This window comes from Phlebotomus papatasi, chromosome 2 (genome assembly GCF_024763615.1).
Source record: "Phlebotomus papatasi isolate M1 chromosome 2, Ppap_2.1, whole genome shotgun sequence".
Classification (NCBI taxonomy): domain Eukaryota; kingdom Metazoa; phylum Arthropoda; class Insecta; order Diptera; family Psychodidae; genus Phlebotomus; species Phlebotomus papatasi.
The window spans coordinates 45,696,408-45,717,809 of record NC_077223.1 but is presented as its reverse complement, the minus strand read 5'-3'; the positions used below and the strand labels follow the sequence as shown (position 1 = coordinate 45,717,809).

Sequence of the window (21,402 nt, the reverse complement as noted above, 5' to 3'; positions counted from 1 at the left end):
GCCGGTTAGGATTATCTGTCCCTTTCATTCTTTTTGCCTCAGATTAATCAAAAATCCACTCATATTGATAATGTTTAGTCAAAAAATCCCATTTAGTGGAGCAGTTTCTAAATTAAACTATTTTTATATCCATGCATAGATTTTGGAAAATAAGTTGATACAAAATGATATTTCCTTAAATAAAGTTATTTTAAAAATCAAAATGAAAAATTCAAGCAATCAAAACCTTCCTGTAAATAAAACTTGCAGCTTAGTTCTCTTTTTTACATAATTTTGAACAATATGAAATTTTGAAACTTTAGCTTATCACATTCTGTCCCAAGTTCCCCTATGTAAACGATCTGACTAGGTGGATTTCACATTAGACCACAAACGCTGAGATTGCAAAGAATCTCAATTAAAAATAATAATTTGCATTGCTCGTTAAATTGGAATTACAAGAGTAATTTTATAAAAAATATCATAAAAAATTATTAATAAAGCTCTCACTGCAAGGTACGTTTAAAAATTTATTCAGATATTGTTAGGTGTGATTCCTTCTAATCACACCTATTTTGTCTTGTAATGAAAATGTAGAAAAAAAATTAACGATAAAATGAATATATTAATTACCTGTTATGGCGTACTTGTGAAGAATCTAATTTTCTCTAACTTTAACACTTTAATTTAATAATTATTGTGTGATCAAGAAACTTATGAGGAATGAGAAAAACCAGACAGACCACACACCAAAATCTGGAAAAAGACAATTTTCCAATAAACTGACTCCTGCGATTTTTAATCAAATTTTCTTTCTCTGTCTGAAAGGATAATATATTTATTACAAAAATGTTTCTTACGGGTCCGCAACAGCTTTTAGAGCAGGAAAATTTCTTGAAATCAAAATTTACATCCCTTCCATTCTTTCTCAAACATTTTACTTATGTCCCTTATGTCTAACTCATCTTTAGCACTATTTTTATTTTTTCAAACATATCGTTCAAGTTTAATCCAATTTTAATGACTCCGGCACACCTTTTAGATCAGGAAAATTTCATGAAATCGAAATTCGAATCCCTTTCTTTCTCATGTGTATTCCATGACTATCTCATTCTTTCGCACAGCAAATTCGATTGAGCTAAATTGAATTTGGAGTGATGTTTAAAAGAAGAAGAAGAGTACAGTAAAATGAGATAGACATATTCAAAGCATGTGAGAAAGAAAGAAATTCCAATTTCGTCTTCATGAAATTTTCCTGATCTAAAAGCTGTGCCGGAGCCAATGAAAGAGATTCGAATTTTGATTTCAGGAAAATTTCTTGAAATCAAAAATAAATTTATAAAAGCTCTGCCAGAGGGATAAAAAAACAAAAAAAAAGAATTTCATCTTACTTTTTAAATTATTTTAATAATCCTGGAAAAAATAGATTACATTCATTCATTCATTTCATTCATTTTCAACCGCTTATCCCTATTGGGGTCGCGGGCCCATGACACCAAGGTTAACAGCCCACGCCTGTCGGTCCTCCGCCACTTCAGGAAGACGTTCGAGTTCGATCCCAAGGCGTTCCCATGCAAGATCCTGAATTTGATTCAGCCACCTTGTCCTAGGTCTGCCTCGAGGCCGAGGTCTCCTCACAATGGCTTGCATAGCTTTTCTGGGGAATCTTTCTTCATTCATGCGTTGAACATGTCCATACCATCGAAGTTGTGATCTCTCAATCCGAAGAAGCAGCTCCTCGACTCTTAGTTCCTCACGAACGGCCACATTCCTCACTCGATCTCTACGAGTGATTCCCTTAACCGCTCGAAGGTACCTCATCTCGGCAGCTTGTACTCGCGATCTTACCCTTTCGGTCATTACCCAAATCTCATGACCATAGGTGAGAATAGGAATGAACACAGCTTTGAAAACCGATAATTTAGCCGATCGACTAAGCTCGGCCTTCCTCAACACGCTTCTGCCAAGCTCCCTCATAACTGCAGAAGCCTGACCGATTCGCGACGAGAGTTCTGCCTCCATCCTACCATCACTCGTGAATAACACCCCGAGATACTTGAACTTCTTCACCTGTGTCAATGAGGCTCCACTAACATGTAGAGTGCATCCCACAGATTCTCGGGAAATCACCATTACCTCCGACTTTTCGTCGTTCACATTCATACCTGTTTCGGCACAAACATTTACAAATCGGTCAAGTGTGCGCTGAAGCTTTTCTTTGGAAGATCCAAAAAGAACCAAATCATCTGCATAGAGGAGATGGCTCACCCTGAAATCCCCAATACGAATCGCATTCTGCCCCCGACTGCGTTCCATAATCTTGTCCATATATATTATGAACAACAATGGTGATAGAACACACCCCTGGCGCAGTCCAACACTCACCTGAAAACCTTCCGACTTGGATCCGTTTACACGAACACAGCTACTACAGTCTCTGTACAATGACTGGATAGCTCCCACCAATTCCTCATCCAGTCCGTACTCGTGCAGTACATCCCAAAGTTGTTCTCTCGGTACTCGGTCATATGCTTTTTCCAAATCTATGAAACAAGCATAGAGTGGAATTGCATACTCCCAAGCCTTTTCGACAATCATCCTCAGGGTAAAAAGCTGATCCGTGGTGCTTCTACCAGGTCTGAACCCGCATTGTTCCTCACCCAGTCTGGGTTCGACTATTTCTCGGCATCTTCTCTCAAGGACTTTGGCATACACTTTGCCAGGCAAACTCAGAAGGGAAATTCCCCTATAATTGGAGCAATCTTTCTTGTTTCCCTTCTTGAATATGGGTATAATGACCCCAACTTGCCAGTCCTTCGGTGCTCTCCCACTTTGCCAAGCCACCTTAAAGACACGCGTGAGCCAATTGACACCCGCTATACCCATGAGTTTTAGCATTTCGGGACGTATTTCGACTTGACAAGAATTTGAATTTTTGTACAAAGAAACATTTCACTGACTATGCAAGATCACTGATTTATTATTATCTTTTTTTTTTATGGCTCCGGCACACCTTTTAGATTGAGAAAATTTCATGGAATCAAAATTCGAATTCCTTTCTTTCTCACACACTTTGCATATGTTTATTGCATTCTTTCGTACAGTAGACTCTCACTCAATCGGCTCTTTTTCAATCGGGCGTCAAATTTTGTTGACAGTTTTCACGCTTAATTATGAAGCTAATTTGCTCAAATTCGCTGTAGTTCTTCCTATTTTATCGTGATTCTTTATAATTGAGCACTTTTTGTGGAATTTACAGAGGCTTTGACGCTAAATTCTACCGCTAAACCGGATGACATTTTGCCCCATATTCACGATTGAGAGAGAGTCTACTGTACTCCAAATTTGATTGAGCTCTATTGAATTTGGAGTGATGTTTAAAAGAATAAGAAGTGTGAAAGAATGAGACAGACATATGCAAAGCGTGTGAGACAGAAAGGAATTCGAATTTCGACTGCATGAAATTTTCCTGATCTAAAAGATGTGCCGGAGTCATTAGATTTTTTTGTGGTGTTCAAAATCTTGAAAATTGATCTTATTCTTCCTAGAGTTAATCCTACAAATTTGTGATGTTTCAAAAAGTTCTGGACTAGACAGATCTTTCTATTTGGGAAAACAAACATAAAGAACAACTTGAAAAGCAATTAGATATTTTAATTTTTAATTTAAACAATTTGACTTTTACCATTTTACTTTTATAATGATCACATTGAGCTTTCAGCTTAAAATATTGACTACAACCATGATGAATCCTCAAAAACCTTCTAATTATCAATTTTGGGATTATTTTAAATATGTTTTAGATTTAGATTAGATGCCCGAATAATGTCCCCTAGGTTCCCGTTTTTATTATTTTTTATTTCATTTGATTTCCAAAATCTTTTGGAGAAATTTTTGAATAGAGAAGTTTTGAGAAATTCTACTGAATAGGAGAATGTGGTAAGGTTTTTGGCCAGTAGGAGTACCTGTGAAAGAAATGAAGGATTTGCTGATCCTCCTCTCAGGACTCCTTCTCCTTTTCAGCCGCCAATTTAACTGCCCTGCGAGCCATTATCCAGAAATACAGAGGAGGACAGAAATATCTCAGGAAATGGGCAATTTTGGGCGTTATGGGAGCCAGAATGACATCCTTTGAATCCCTCAGGATGCATTTGAGAATATCCGTAGCCATTTCATCAGGATTTGCTCCGGTACTTGTGGTGGAATCGACTTTTCCATAAGCTGCCCCAGTTCCGGTGAGGGCATTGAGAGAGAGAGCTGTATTGATGTATCCTGGACTAATCACAGTCACTCGAATATTGTGCTCATCCACTTCGGCTCTCAGGGAATCACCAAATGCTTGCAGGGCATGCTTGCTGGCTGCATATGCTGATCTCTGGGGAATGGCAAACTTACCCTGGACACTGGACACAAAGACAATGCGACCTTCCTGACGCTTGATCATATGGGGAAGGATGGCTTTTGTGAGGGCTACAGCACCAAAATAGTTGACCAGCATCACCTTGATGTCCACATCAACGGAAGTGGAGAGAACATCGGAACGCACACTAATTCCTCCATTATTGACTAGAATATCAATTCGACCGAAGATATTGAGGATTCCAGCTACTTTCTCCGGCAGACTATTCACGTCCGTCAAATCGAGCGGAACCACAACAGGTGGATGGGTTGGTGTGGTCTGGAGGGGCCGGAGAAAAGCGCGCGAGAGGGAATAGCGATTTATAGCATGACAATCAACTTTTAGACCGATGTATCGCCAAGTGTATTGCTCTGTGCCATTAAAATATATAAATTGAAGAATGTACTTACAGAATAACATTCCAGAAGATCCTTCCGGACGCGTTCTAGCTCATCCTTGCGACGAGCTGAGAGGACGACTTTGCATCCGGCCATGTAGAAGACATGTGCAAGGCTCTCTCCCAGCCCTGAACTTGCACCAGTGATAAGGACAACCTAAAGATTAAGATAACAATTGATTGCTTACAAATCACGGAGCTTATCAACGACAAACAGATGCCGATTTACGATACCTTGCCCTGGAGAAATTGTCGTTCTTTCTGTTCCCGCATCCTCAGCATTATCTGGTAAATGAAGTACGGAATTGGCAAGCACATCCAACCCAGAAGCTTCAACATGCTAAAAGATCCTTTCTCACTCACAATTCCCTCACGCATTCTCAATATTTCCCTGTTTTTTTTTAATCACAAAATCAAGAAAAAAAGCCAAAGGAGGATGTCAAAACACTTGCCGCGAAATGCAGAAATATCCATAGACAGAGAGCAGACACTTCGTGTGAAATTCGAACTCCGAACACCAGAGGCGCATTGCGCATGCAAACAATTTTCTTCAATGTGCTCGCAGCGACATTGCGGTAGATTTAGAAAATAAGAGTTTTTTCGCGGATCACAGTGTCCACATTTATTTTATTTTAATCCGCGAAAGCGAGTGGATTTGCTCATTTGGTGGTGGTTCAATTCAAGATCAATCATTTGTGCACTGTGTCGAGTTACGATTTAAGTGATTGCACTAAAGGTGGCTCAATGGCAAAGCGGGGAAAAGCTCTCATACCGGCTCTAAGACGCAGTGATAACAATGAGGAATCCAACTCAGTACCCGAGGTTTGTTTGCCAATAAATCACTCTCTGTCGCTTCCAGCATTCAATTTCCATGCAATTTCTTACCTTTAGATAGCTAGATCTTCTATTTTACTTCAATTGGCTTGCAAAAATTCTCCGAGATAGAGGAAAAATGCAAGCCAATTGAAGGGCAAAGTACCTTTGTCCTTGCCAATGCATTCCTTTGTTTTTCTGTCTTTTGTTTTTTTTTTCGATTTCATTAATTTTATAATGTTTCTATTATTCTTTGGAGTCTTTTAAGAACTTCTCTTTAGATCCCTTCCTAATCAATATCCCTCTGAAAGTTTTGTTGTCACGAAATTATGCATTTTTCTGCACAAAAAAGGGGTATGTCATTTCATGTTTGCTGGGTTTTGTTCGAGTTCAGTGACTCCTTTGTTTGTACAATGATCCACAAAGATTAATAAGAAAAATTAGCTAAATTAAATTTAGCTAAATTTGAAATTAAGTTCATTATTAACCAAAAAAATTATTCTCGGTGCCTCATATTTTATAATTTTTTTTTCTAAAATAAATTTAAAAAAAAATAGTAAAAAGTTTATAATTAAATGCTCATATTTCTATTTAATTAAAGATAAATAATTAAAAATAAAATAAAATATACCTAAAAAGCTTAAAACTTAATCTGCTTGAGCCACTTTAGCACAAATTTGTCAAATACAAATAAGGCCCTTCAACTTCTGGCCAGAGGATTACAGGATTCTCAGGATCAGCAACAATACAAATTGCCTACTGTGAGATAATTTGTAAAATAATTTTTGAAGTTTTTGAAAAGTAGCTTTTATTAGAAAAAAAAAACTAAACATAATCTTGTTTGAATATTCTAACAATTAATTGAAGCATTCAAAGCTAAAAAAAATTGTAGTTTTTTCTCATTATATTTTTAACTTATATCTATTTTGCTTTATATTTCTAAGTTTTCGTAACTTAATCGAAAGTTCCCTTGCTCGTATGAAAATCAATGTAAAAATTCCAATGTCCTTATTGCGAAATTGCGTTTTTTTCATTTCGGTAGTATGCTTAATATCGAGACGAGACCCCCTGTATTATGTTAAGTATACATTCTATTTTATGAAGGCAAAAAACAAACGAGCAGTAAAAAATTCTTAATGGTCAGTAAAATATTAAAAATGAGCAGTAAAATATCTAATTATGGTCAGTAAAAAACTTAAATCTTTACAGAAATGGGTCTAATTTACATATTTAACATTTAAAATTGTTGCAGATAGAAAGTAGGGTAGAGTAAGCCCTTTTCGCCACCTTAAGGTTTTGTACCCTTGTAATTCTTACAATTTTTGTCGAAATAAAAAGAAATTTTCTGTACAAGTGCTTTGAAGCATTGTCTCTCTAATGAACCAGGAGACTTTCCGGGAATTTTTGGGCATCTAGTTGAAAAAATACATTTCCTGCAACAATGCATGTTTCAGTACTTTTCGCCACCTTGTAAACACTTTTTCGCCACTGTGTAAGTACTTTTTCGCCACTTGTTTTCAAGTGATTTTTAAGAAACAGCAGCTTTGGAAAACCCTTAAAAGTACACGGCACAGTACTTTTCTTATTTACCGCCGATATTAGACAATTATTAGAGTATTTCGAATGCTTTTTTGCACATTTTTTGTTTGCGACAAAAATCAATTGACAATTACGTCTGTTTCAACTAAATTCCGCGAGGTGCGCCACTTGTAAAAATGCTTGGAAAAATGAGTGGCGAAAAGTACTTACACAACCGAAAAAGTAAGCCCTATTTCACCACATTCGTATTTCTTTATTTTTTTGGAAAACATTATTAAATAGTGATATTAGAGCGAAGCTTAGTTAATAACAAAGTGACTTTCAGTGAAAAAATATGAAATACTGCACTGCAAAAACATAAAATATTGCAAGACAATTTGTCTGAGCGTTGACAAGTTTATTAAGAACTCCATATTTTTTTGGTGACTGTTCACCTTGTCGACAATTTCTTCAATTAACTTGCAAATAATCTAGTCGGTGGACCACCAGTTATGGTTTTCTGATCCGTTGGACTAGAGGTTACGAAGTAATAGTCATTTCGTAGTTCCATGAGCTCATAATTCCCTGAAAAAGTGATTTTATTTGTAGGTGGCGAAAAAGTGCTTACTGGCGAAAAAGTACTGACTCTACCCTAAAGCCCTTTATTTTCCGTTTGCCAAAATTTGAACGATAATATCACTGTTTCACTTTTTGTTACTGCTCAATTTTAACTTTTTACTGCTCATTTACACAATGCCTTTTATTAATACCGTTATACAGATTTTAGACTAGATGTTTAGCTCAATTCCTGAAGGTCTAGTATTTCAAATCAAGCACTTACAGTGATTTTTATAGAAATTTTAGATCAATAATTACCCTTAATTAACAATCTTAAACTAATTTTTTTTCTAAAATTCTTCCTCTTAAGAAATTAGAGCATTTAAGCCATATGGATAAATTTTACCTGGTAGACGACTTGAGTTCAAATTCCCAACGAAACCAGATAAGTTTTTGACTGGATACTGTTAGAATATTTTATACGGATAATTTTGTCTCATTGCTTAAAAGAAGCGAAAGTATCTTGGATTTATACAAAATGGATTGTTGTACGAGATGTAATTGGGTTTTTCTTTGGCTAAATTTTCTAATAACCAAGCAATCGACAAAAGAAATATAGATACGTTCGAGAATTTCATCTCTGAATTCTTTTTTTTTTTTTTTTTGGATTGTACAAAATTGACAATTTTTTCCATAAAACCATTGTCTTTGGATTTAAAAGACAATGGTAAAACTCAATTTTAATTTTAATAAAAGATTTATGTTATTTTTCTATATAAACTTATTTAGTTCACATTGTAGAGCTACGGACGGCTTTCAATATCGGACAATACTTATATTTCTTCTCAGAATTCCATTTTTTTTCCTTTTTCAAACTAGCACAATGCCAATAAAATAAAAACCTTCGAAAAAGTTCCGGAAGGGGAAGGAGCTACGAGAAAGTTAGTGTCCGATACGAGAAACCGAGCAAAAAAAAACTCAATTTGTATGCATTTACCTATTAAAAGAGCGTTTTTTTGTCTAAGCGTCTCATAGAAATGCACAATTTTTTCTTTAATAATCTAAATTTTCATTCGATTTTAAATTTATTATTTATAAAGGTAATTTTATAAAAAAAACAAATATCATAAAAAGCTGCAAACACTCTCCGGAAAACTTGAGAAGGCTTTGTTCTTCTATGGAACATTGTTTCACAATTATTATTACTTATTATTATTGTGTTGGAGTAAGGTTTGTTGGGTAGACATAAGGGGCTCAAATAGAGCCTAGGTGTCTGCAGTCCACAGATCGTACCATGCTTCCTATACAATCTATCTATCTATTACAGTAGAGTCTCCTAAATTCGAGCGCTCGGTTGGTATTTTTGACATTTCTCACCTCCCAAATTCGAACGATTTTTTCAAAACTAACGAAATTTATCTCAGATTAAATTGTACTTTGAATTAAATTCCTGTACTTTCTCACAAGTCTTATTGGTAACATACTTCCTTTTCATTTTATACGATCATAATGTATGTAAACATTCAGAAAGAAGCACAAAAGTATGATTTTCACTCATCCGGAATACGAATTTTTAACATAACCCCACAATTGGCATTTTAAACCCAAACGTCGTTGGAATTTGAGAGATTCAGATTTGAGAGACTCTACGTATTATGCCCTCAGAAATATTTATTGCAACTCAATTTCGAAACCAATTTGTCAGAGTCAAATTTTCGAGAATTGCATTATTACTGATTTATAACAGATTATCAAAATTCGAATTTCCAAATTGATTCATCTGTAATTCTACGTTGTTTGAAGTTACAAATTTTATCGTATAATTTTTATTTAATAATTTAAATAAAGAATTCTCTTTATTTTTCATCTGTCGAATTTTGTCTAGAAATTTAATCCCGTGCATACGCATATTCTTTTCGGTATCATTAAATAAACTGCGATGATTAGTTTTTTTTTTCTTTTTTTAATGTTTCTTTAATTCTCTTCTTTTTTTTATATTTCGTATTGTTTTAAAAATAAAACTATACTATCTAACAAACTTTAAATCTATTGTATGTTTTTTACGTATATAAAACTGAGGGATCGAATGTGACGAAGTCATCAATCTTATAAGTTGATTGTTTTTATTACATATCAATTAAAGTTTATTTTGTCTTAGAATTGAAGGATCAATCTCATTTTGAGGAAAATAGCAAAATCATCCTGGAAATGTTTCACCTTAAACTTTTGGAAATTGCAACTTACAATACAAGAGCTTTCCTCCCCATATAGAATTTTGCTTACTTTTTTGTTGCTTTGTCATGGTTCCTTGGGAAAAGGGAAGTTTTTTTTATGAAATATAATGATAGTTGAATCAATAGAAGGGTAGAAAAATTACAATTGACTCATCGTTGAGCATTTTTTTGTAAAATTTAAATTCTGAAAGTACTGTAATTCCTCAATGGCATACCCTCTATAACAGAAATCATATGCAAACATTAAGAGTACAGGTTAACTCCTTAATGGCAAAATATTAGCATTCTCATTAAATCATAATGCAAATTCAACAAATTCCTCCCTCTCTGTGAGAATTCATTCTCTCTCTCACACTGACTGAGCAATATCACTTGCACCAGGTGAATTACGATGAGAAAGAATTTACTGGAGGGATATTCTTATCTGGTTGCTGGAGACAAAGCATGTTATAGGTTGGAAATATCAGGTGGTTGTGTAGAAATGCGTATATCGCAGCTTCATTTCTCATTCAAGAAATGTTTCTATGAGTATTTATCGCCTTGAGAGAGTGAGTAATTTAGCGCTAAAATGCTTCATTGGATTTAAAGAATTTCAAGCGGCAGACTTTTCTTTAAGAGATGTGTCTGCCCATAGAGAAAAGAATAAAGTAACAGATTTTTTTTTGCAATAGCGGCAATACACATTTAGCAAGGTGTCTTCAATTGCAACCCACGCCTAGTTGTAATACAATCCCAATCTAATTAATATTCTCTATTAGTATTTTGGATGATGGAGTTAAGAGGATAAAAAAAAGTACAGTTTTCTTTAGTCATAAAATAATTTGGGTCATGTGGAGATTCCTGATACCATCAATCAAATTTTAAATTTAAATACTACTCCTTAAAATCACGCAATGCTGTGTTGAGCTTTTAACTCTTTCCGGACCACAACATATCCAGCTAACGAATTTCAGTAAAACTCACTTTATTGTAAGTCTTAGTGGTTAAATATGATACTTTTGTAGAGAAAGAATTTTCTCCGTCTCTGGGAAATTGGAAAACTCATGGGTACTCTCATCCCCAAAAGAACGAAAAGGAGACAAACTTCAATTTTTCAAAAGCCAATAATATCAATTTTGTGAATTATTTTTGCGTGTCAAATGACTCCTTTACAATGTTGATCACTAAAACAAGAAGAATTATCGACCAGTATCTTGTGGGATGTCCAGGAAGTGGCCAAGAGGACACCAAATTCCTGCTTGCCAACAGATTCCTCAAAATATTTCACAGAATAACACTTTAACACACATTTCTCTCAACACGATGTTATTGCAGACACATTAAGCTTTCTCGAGAGCCAAAAAAACACTTCGGGCCCGTATCCTCCACTTTGTCAGAGAAGATTTTACGCGAGCTTCTCTCCGTAACATTTTCTCCTATTTTTCCCACCTGCCCGCTCTCCGTATCCACGAACATCGGAGAGAATCAGGTGAGATTTTTGTGTGGAACTTTTTGTGGAAATCGTTTTTTGACATTCCGCGCGCTGTTATTTTGGTTGCAAAAACTGAATACTTAAGTAATTATAAATTAAATGAGTGAATAAACAATTAAATAACATTGTTGTTATAAATTATACAATGCAAAAGAATAACAAAAAATGTAGCTTCGACAAACGAGATGATGTGAAAAAGATTTTGGAAGAATTCCCGAAAGGCAAGGAACTATGAGAATGAAAGTGGTCGAAAAAGGGCACCAAAGCTATGTCTACATTTTTATTCATTTTAAAATGTATTAAGAATGATTTTAGAGTAAATAAGGACGATAAACGGTTTGCAAGGTTCCAAGCAACACTCTTTAAGAAGAAGGAATAAAAAAAATCAACTTTTATTAAAAATATTACATTTCAAACTAGAGACTTTGACGCTTGCATGCAAATATGCCGAAATTTGGCACACTTATCCTATTTTTGTGATATTTCGAACCAATTTTCAAGCGATCAGGCATATTAAATGTTGAGAGGTTACGAGTTTTCGCCAAGAAAAGTGTTCTTAGTCGCTAATTTAGTATTGCTTTCGGATTTGACGAGCATTTTTGTAACATTTTGCAATACTTGAGAACCTAGTCAAATATTCATGCTGTGTTCGCAATATTTGATAAACACGATAAACAATTCACACTTCCGCTATTTTAATGGCAGTTTCAGGATTTTTCGATTATTGCAGAATTAGATATGGAATTTTATTCCCTTTCAGCCCTTTCAGAATCCGGTTTTATCTCTATAAGAACACATACACGAACTACAGTCAATTTAAGAAAAATACAAAGATCGTTGAAAATTTTTTAGAAGATACTGGTATACATACAATCACTCAAGAGTATATTTCAAAATTGATATGTTTTTCGCGGAAAATTCTAGACATTATCCGTTTTCTATTCAATTTTACGTGGAGTACCTATTTAAAGGAATTTTCTCAAATGAAGACTATATTAACCTAAAGAAAAGCGTTTCAAGCATTGTAAATAGTTTTTCAATAGAGAATTGACAATTTTTCTTATATTGTATGTCGAATAAAAGATGATAATATAGATGCGAATATCAAGAATTTCAGTCAATATATTTTTTTCTAATTTAAGGAAGAACACGTAACTATACACGATTTTTAAATATTTTTTTCAATTATTATCCATTTATTAATTTTATAATAAATGGTATTATTTTACTATTTAAAATATTTGTTTTGTTGGTTTTTGAGACTTAACAATTCCAACTTACTAAAAAGAACCTTTTCCTGATAAATACCCTATAAATTATCCGATCTTTTTTCTCCGGTTTTAATTAAAACAAAAATTAAGTAAACTGCTAAAAATCTGTTTAATTTCGTATTTTATTAAGACTATAAATAGGTTAATAAAAGATCTAATTATTAAATGGCCACAACCGTTTTCTTATTTACGTGAGCTGAAACAAAATAATATTAAAATAATAAACAGTTTGGAAAATGATTGGTATCAAAAATCAAACAATTAGAAAAATAATAAGAGATAATAAGAAAAAAAGTTCGAAATTCCTGCACAGTTTATTAAGAAAAAACTTCATTGAAATTTAAAATAAATATACGGAAATTGTATTTATTAAGACAAATAATCATTTAAAAACCATTTAGAACTATAAAAAACGCGATATTTTAATTTATTTGCTTATTTTCTGTAAATTAATCAAACTCTCACCGGGAATACCACTCGAGAATTCTCCCTGGTTTTTGATGAGAAAATTTCCAATCGAAAATTTCGTGGATACCAAATAGGCGAGTTCCACACGGAGAGTTGGCTTTTCCCACAAAATTAAACTCTCACATCTCGAGGATACGGCCCCTCTGGACAATCAGAATTTACCAAAATCAGGAAGAATAGGAAAAACTTCCCTGAAAACAATCTCCCTCGCTGCCAAATGTCAGAATTATCGGCCATATGTCGCTCCCGTTCGGAATTTTCTTACAAGGTTAGTGTTAAAAAGCAAATGGCGGGCATTGGCGGAATAACCTTAAATTTGACCTCTAGATTTTTGGGGACGAGAGTACCCATAAAGTTTGAACAAGTTTTTTTGAAAATTTAAGAAAAAAATATTTTTCGAATTTATGCAATCTGTAATTATTAGTTATCATACTTATTGACCCCGAGAGGTTTTTCCTTATTCGGGTCTAGAAATATGAAAAAAGTCACAATATCTGCAAGGAAGCAGAAAATCGAAAATTCATGATTTTTTACCAAGAATACCTTAGCTCAGGAGTTAATTGGGATCCTGCAAAAAATATCCTAGATTTGGACATCTTTATAGTTTGTAATCATCCACAAGAATCGGCTTTTTATCGATTCGAAGTAAGTCCAAAAAAATTCTTTTTTCCATGGGTACCCATAGTCCCAAAGGAGACGAAAGAGTTAAAAAAGCATTGATTCTCTAAATTTTGATCTTCTGCACCAGTGTGTGAAAAGTGATGTTGGAGGATGTTCAATAAAATATATCCTCTTTCTCACAGCTTCTTCTCTCTGTTACTAAAAGTTTGCATCAAAGAGTTCTGACCGTTAGTCAATTTGCAGGCTAAACCTCTCTTTCTGCCAGTTCCTTTTAATTAATTTGCACAGCTAGAAGATATATTGAATGTGGGGGAGGCTTTGAACTTTCGCACACAAAAATGATGTTCAAGTTCAGTGATTTTTTCTGACTACCATGCAAACCGTATGGATTCTCCAACTATGCCAAAAAAATGTCTTACTTATAAGGTTCATAATCCCACCAAACAAAATCCCAGGAAATCCTTAGATTTTCCTCCAGAGGAAAATGAAAATTTAATGGCGATTTGTCCGATAGATGAATCAAGTTTCTATTATCGCACACGATTCACGCCATCATTGAACACCCCATTTTCACCGTAAATTTTGCACCGGACACTAAAAGTTGCACATCATTGTTTAAAGGGAACTCTAATCTACTTGATTAAACCATTTTTATAAGGAATAAAACATTTTAATATCACTTTTTTGGAACTTTTCTGAGAGATGTTTTATTGACATTAAAAACCATTTTTTTGCTTGATTCTACGAGAATTTCACTCCGGAAACGGTTAAATCTGATGAATACTTTCTTGAAAAGTCCAAATATCACCAAATTTACACGAATCAATAAGTTTTTAAAGCTAAAAATTGACTAAAACTCAGCAAGCGAGAAGACCACACAAGATTCCACCATTCCTCCACGGAGCCGGATATGCACAAAAACGTTTGAATGCGCATCATTGAAGATTTCTCTGTTCCTGCAGCTGCAGGAATCGGGATTTAGCACAGATATTGAGCTTCAGCAGGTGAACAAGCTAAAATTTTCACAAAACATCTTCTTACGGACAATTTCTTTTCTTTGTCATGCAAAACAACACAATAGTGAGGTTATGTCAAAGATTGTCAAAAAGCAGTTGTAAACTGTATGAGCTTATTGCAGATGTGATTCTTTCATTGCACATTCAGTTTGTGCAAGCTTGAAAAATATTTTTGTATCAAAGAAATCCAAAATTGCTTATTAATTACTCAACTGCAACCTATTTGAGTCAAATTACTTCTTGTTTATCAACTTTACGATTTTTAAGTTTTCCTTTTTAGTGGTGGATCAAATCGGTAGATTACAATAGATGTGAATATGAGGGATCGCATCTAAAATGAAGTTTCTTGGAAAATGTGAGAGAAGCCATGTCTTCTATGTGCGATCGATGAATCTGAGTCAAGTTTGTGAATTTTGTTCCACCCACAAAAAGTGCCTGTTGAGCCTAAAAGATTTTTACTTAAATCTGATTCCTAATAACCCTTCTACCCTCTGTGATAGTAGTTTTTCAGAAAAGTGATATTAATTCTGCACAATCGTATGAAATATTGCACAGCAAAATTACAGTTTTGGACCTGTTTTTAATTTTTGTTTCCTAAAACTAGGGGAAAAGGATTAGACTCCCAATTTTTTCAGGAAAGGTGTGATTTAAGACTAGCTACTAAAATATATAGCCATCAGTGAAAGTTATAAAGTAATACCGGAGAAATTCGAAGTGTCCGATGGTAGCGTATGTGCGAAACATCAAAGCCTCCCCCTAGCGAGCAAAAATTCACTCTGATATACTCTGCAAATAATAATCTACCGTGTGATGGTCAAACATGAACCACTCTCCGGCAAATGATTCATCTACACAGCAGCACCTGATTCTTGTGCACGAGCGCGTGTTTGGGCAAAATAAACCATTCAATCAATTTTATTATAATTTATTGAGTCATTTGTGCATATTGATGAGGAACTGTTTCTCATGTCGAGAAGACACCCCCACAAATATTTTTGACACGCTGTGTATCTCCCAGGTTCAAGTTCCATTAATCTCTTTTGTTGGCAAAAGAGACGCGAAAATGAAATGAGAAAGAAGACAAAGACGAGACACAGTGCGCAAAAGAGGCAAAATTATGATGAGGAAAAGGAAACTAGTCGTTACCATATTCGGGAGCTTCACACACGAGACTTGTGTAATTTTAATGGATTTTCAGTTAAACCATTCGACAAGTGGTTCGTATGCGAGATAAAGTCAAGGATCGCGACACAATATATATTATTATTTTCTTTGTTTGATGATTCCTCCCAATTGAAATAAAGAGAGAGAGAGAGACATAAAAATTAAATTTTCTCACCTCAAATAAAGAAACACTCCCAACTCAATTTGATCAATTACCTGACATTGGGATACCTTGTTACAGAGCTTGCGGAAAGATTCATATTATTCAAGGACACTTAAAGCACGATCATTGTTGTTTCTCATCTGCCTTTTTCAGCAAACAATCAACGATGTCTTCCGATGTTTCATCTGCATGGAGAAACTTCAGGAGGCACATTTGTGTCCACACTGCTCAAAGCTCTGCTGCTATGTCTGCATTTCCAGATGGCTAACGGAACAGAGAAGACAGTGTCCACATTGCAGAGCTCCACTTCACGTCAATGAATTGGTCAATTGTCGTTGGTTTGAAGAGGTAGCTGTGCAAGTGGAAAATCTCCAGCAGGTAAGATTCCTCATAGTATTTTTTAGTATATCACAATTAAGACCAATTTATGCAGAAAGAGCTGTACAAAGAGATTCCCAATAATACCGCACTTGTCCAAATACCCTCAATCAGAACTGAAATATTGAATCCCTAAATTTTTTGTGTCCAAAAGTTGCATTTTGGGCTCTGCTCTACACTGAGAAAAATCCAAAAATGCTAAAATAACATTCCGATTATGTTAATAATTTCCCTTAATAAGGATTTAAACTGGGGGGTTTAGCCTAGTTCCTGAAGATCTCGACGTTTTTAACCCTTTAAGGACGATTGGAACACCGGTGTCCCATAAAGAAAATAATTTTTCCTGACTACATAAAGTTATTTTTTTCTTATGTTTGTACGTAATTGCAAAGTAGAAGGTTGAAGGAATCTAGAATATTTTTTGGAAGTCTCCAGCTATATAGGGTAAATAGTGGAAAGCAAGACACTTAAGAAAAACATCAATTTCAAATGCATTTTTAAACTGAATAAATAATTATTTTTTACCATTTTTTTTATATCATGGGATTCTTTGACAAATATTTTAACAGAATCTTAACAGTTGTTATTAAATATTGCAATCGAATGAATAATCGGAAAATTCATGGAAATTAAAAAATAACACATTTTGAAAAGATGGACAAAATTTTGGAAAGTTGGACAAAAACTTTTGGAAACTTGGACATAGTGATATTAATGACCAAATATACAAAATATGTAGATAATCAAATGTTGAGGATTTTCTCTGTACACTTGCACATTTGATGGTTATTCTAATCCCTCCTTTATGTCCGGGTAACAGTTGAGGAACGCTAATTACCAAGAACTTCCTGGACGTCCAACCAAAAAGAGGTTCTGTAAATTTCACAGACGCCTCGCGCTGTTCAGCAGTTATAGCTTTAAAGCGGATGCGATTTTTAGCACATTTCAATTCTCCATCCGCCCAAATCCTTTTCCACTTGCTTTGGGTGTTCTGTAGAGGTTCCTATTTGTCTTTCTCCAGGAGTTTTTGCGATATTTACTATCCATCCTGTCAGAAAAAGTGGTCTTCGGAATCTGGAAATCTTTGCAGCCTTTTTCAGGCCTTTTTCTTCTTATCAGCTGCTAACTGCTGTTGCAACTATTTCTCCGGATACTTAAGGATCTTTGTCGTCCTTGTTAACATGATTTCACTGCACAAAACCACCAAATTCATTCACAAAATCAACTTGTCCAAGATTTCATAAAACTTGTTTTGAAAGCAACGCGAAATTAAATCACTTTTCTATCCTTTTTAAATGTAATATTTCACAAATATTTTTTATTCACTTTTTAAATGGATGTATGTCCTTCGATTTTCACTGCGGACTTAACAATATTCCACAAATTATGACGAAAAATCAAACAAACCACTTTGATACTTTCCTAGCAACTTCCATAAGAAACAGAAAAAATGATAACTACCGTGTCAAGGTTATGAATATCACGCATGCAATACATTTTTTTAAATTCTTCTTGCAAGTCACCCTTTGATTGATTTATAACGATTTTTGCATTTTTAACTTTTAGAATAATCATAAAATTAGGTTTAATAATCTTTTTATCGAAAATTGAAATATTTAATTGATTTATTATCAAGTTTTTAAGGAGGTGTCTCACATTCCACACTGCTTTGTCCAACTTTCCAAACTGTCTCGCTTTAGGCCAATTACCCTAATTTTAAATATTTTTTATACTTCCAATTTCTTTTAAGCAAAACCATTTTGGGGAAAAAAAAACTACAATACCCAAACATAATATTTTTTCATTAGATTGAAAATTATCATTCATTAGTATTGTCAGAAAAATTACTTAAATTTTTAGGCTATTTTTGCCCCTATCGTTCATAGAGACAAAAAATACACCAAATCAGACACTGTTGGCTTTTCGAAAGCCAGATATAAGACCTTTTACTGGTTTTGTTCATTGGTTTCATTTTTATTGCTGATTTTCGGTCCGCGAAAACTGTCTCGTCGTTAAAGGGTTAATCAGTGATTTTTTGCCTTTTTCAATATTTTTTTGAGTTCTAGTAATTCATTAAAATGAATCCTAAACTAATATTTTTCGTAAGATCTTGACTTTTAAGAATTTAAAGGAACTGCTAAACTTTACGTCTGAAGCCCGTATTACGGTAATTATCTGACTTCGGTGTAAATATGACCTTTTTGGCTTAGGCGTTACAGTAATGTACAGGACAGATCTACGGCTTAAGCCGAGAGACACCTTAACGTAATTATAATCAAAATAATAATTAGATTACATTTCCGTCAATTTCTGTCTAATCTAATCCATCTCTTGGCTTAAGGGCAGAATCACATTGACAGTAAAATGCTCAACGTATTTCGTTAATTTACGCATTTTCATTGCAATTCGTACGTAAGTTTTCTATTACCGTATTACCTTATCTCATACTCGGTGGCACTAGATGAAAATAATATAAGAAAATTGAAAAAATAAAACGAAAATGCGATAAACGGTGAGCAGAAAAAACTGTACGATTAATTTCTCTTACAGTTTTGTTTTGCTCACCGTTTATCAAATTTTCGTTTTATTTCTTCAATTTTCTTATATTATTTTCCCCTAGTGCCACCAAGTATGACATAAGGTAATACGGTAATGGAAAATTTGCGTAATAATTGCAATGAAAATGCGTAAATTAACGAAATACCGTGAGGCTACGGCGAGCATTTTATTGTCAATGTGATTCTGCCCTAATCCGAGAAACAGCTGAATTACTGGGAAATTGATGGGAATTTAGCCTAATCATTATTTTGCTTATAATTACGTTAAGCTGTCTCTCGGCATAAGTCGTAAGGGTGTCTAGCACATAATTTGTTTAGGAGGGCATTAACCCTTATGAAAAGAGTTACCCCTTATAAGCTGTAAAATTAATATTAATAAATGTTAACAAAATTAGCTGAGATTCTTTACAATTTCAGCTTTTAAATTTAAATAGTGTTACCAAAATGCCCAACACACAATAAATTTTGTTTGTAAACATGTTTTCAAAATTTCCTATAAGAGAGAGCGAGATAACTAGATCTCGGCTTCATTCACTCTCACTGAAATGTCAAAAGCATGTTTACAAAACAACAGTTATTGTGCGTTGGGCATTATGATGAAATAAACTTTTTTTTCATAGTGTATGTAAACTCTGAGTGAGAAAATTTGCGTTAGGACAGAATATTGATCAGAAATTAGAATTATTCAGTCTCACAAATCGGGTAAATCTAGAAATAGTAGCGATAAGTTATCTATGGACGAAATTTAGTACTAAAGTGCCTTTTATAACCGGCAAAAGAAAATACCTCAAACATTTACTTTTCTACCTGTAATTTTAAAGTGGCTAAATATAGAATACTTTACAAAGTTAAAGCTTAAATCAATACCTTTCCAACGTCTAGTTATTAGGTGAGATTTTTAATAATCTCACCTACTATAATCCTAACAAAATTTCATGTCCTCCGATCGCGCTCAAACTTGGCCAAAATGTGTTTCAGCACTTCCTGATCACGAATATATATGTGGCTAATTTACGTTCCCGGCCGGCCGGCCAGCCGCTCTTTGGAGCTTAATAGCTCCTAAACTAAAAGTGATATCGACTTGCGGTCTTCGGCAAAGATTATATATCGTATGAAAATTGCAACTTGGTGCATTGACCCCCCCCCACCCCCCACCCCTCCTTCCGCCATTTTGAATACCCCCCTTTTTTGTTTTCTCAATAGCTCCGCCCCTATGGCATCAATCGGGCTCAAATTTTAGTATGTTATAGCTGAGCCTTAGGGCTTTCGAACAATACCAAAACCCCTCTGACCCGAGCTATAAGGGTCCAAAAAAAATTTCTTAAAATGGCCATAACTCCGGTTCTAATAGTCAGAATTTGAAAAGTGAGGGCATTTTGCAAAGCTCTCGTGAAATGCCACTTCCCCTTCTTACATCGCAAGTTCATAAAACTACCGCCAGGGGCGCTATTTTTAAAAAGAAGATTTTTCAATTTTCTAAATTAAATAACTCAAAAACTCCTTTGTGCATCGGGCTGAAATTTTAGTATATTGTAGCCGCAGATTATTATACCTACCAAACAAAAAAAATACTTAAGTCGATGCATAACCCTTGACCCCAGCTATAAGGGGTCAAATTTAGAAAATTGACCGGCCTCTATCTCAGTTTCTAATTAACTTTTTGACCTAAATTTTGGGGTTTTGGTATTGTCTCGATGAGCCCTTTCAGATGAAAGTCCAAAAGTCACCACAGGTGGCGCTGCGCGTCAAAATTCAACCTCATTTTTCTCAAAAACTCCTTTGTGTAAGTTAATCAAATTTTAGAGTGTTGTAGACTAGGCTATGAAGTTCCCAAAAAGTGGCGTGGATTCGTAGTGGTTATAATAGAACCGGAGATATGAGGGGTCAAAGTTCACTAAATTCAAAAAATCATATCTCCGGTTCTATTTGACCGATTTTGATCGGTCAACAACTTCTACAACTTTCTAGAATATTTGAACTTCGTGAGACCAACACCAGGGGCGCCACAGTCGATAAACTAATTTCAATATCACATAACCTCAATTATATCGACTGTCGCTGAACCGATTTTGATGATTACTTCGACATAATTAGAAGACATTTATGTCTCTATATCGTCCATACATCATTTTTCGATCAGACAATGCTATCTATCTACTCGATTTTGCCGTTTAAGTGTGAAAAAATTGACTTTTCCCATAATAACGCTTTGAAATCACTCAGATGCCAATTTGACTGCCTCTACTCCACCAAGACACTTAAATTAGGGTTTTAAATGGAAGTCTCACAAAATACAACAATTCTTTGATATAGTTGAAGTTCATCAAATGAACACTTGGGGCGCTCTGGTCGAAAAAATGAGTTCAGAAACAAACAACCTCGATTATCTCGGCT

The 21,402-nt window shown here is 34.5% G+C and overlaps 2 protein-coding genes across 4 annotated transcripts in view; one reads left to right on the top strand and one right to left on the bottom strand.

Moving 5' to 3' along the window:
* Positions 1-3,612: 3,612 nt before the first annotated feature.
* On the bottom strand, positions 3,613-5,275 carry LOC129801288 (dehydrogenase/reductase SDR family protein 7-like). Its single transcript, XM_055846181.1, has 3 exons — positions 5,010-5,275; positions 4,789-4,932; positions 3,613-4,657 (listed from the first exon to the last, which is right to left on the bottom strand). Exons 1-3 carry the CDS (start codon positions 5,151-5,153, stop codon positions 3,980-3,982), a joined length of 966 nt encoding a protein of 321 aa, XP_055702156.1. The 5' UTR covers positions 5,154-5,275; the 3' UTR covers positions 3,613-3,979.
* A 39-nt stretch (positions 5,276-5,314) lies between these two features.
* Positions 5,315-21,402, top strand: part of LOC129801280 (E3 ubiquitin-protein ligase TRIM37-like) — a 34,649-nt gene continuing 18,561 nt past the window's right edge. For 2 of the 3 annotated variants that reach the window (XM_055846170.1, XM_055846172.1), the window contains exons 1-2: positions 5,334-5,597; positions 16,226-16,450. In XM_055846170.1, the coding sequence (XP_055702145.1) occupies positions 5,520-5,597; positions 16,226-16,450 (303 nt within the window). In that variant the 5' untranslated portion in view covers positions 5,334-5,519. Of the gene's footprint in view, positions 5,598-16,225; positions 16,451-21,402 lie in introns of all 3 variants that reach the window. The other variant, XM_055846171.1, reaches the window with a different exon arrangement.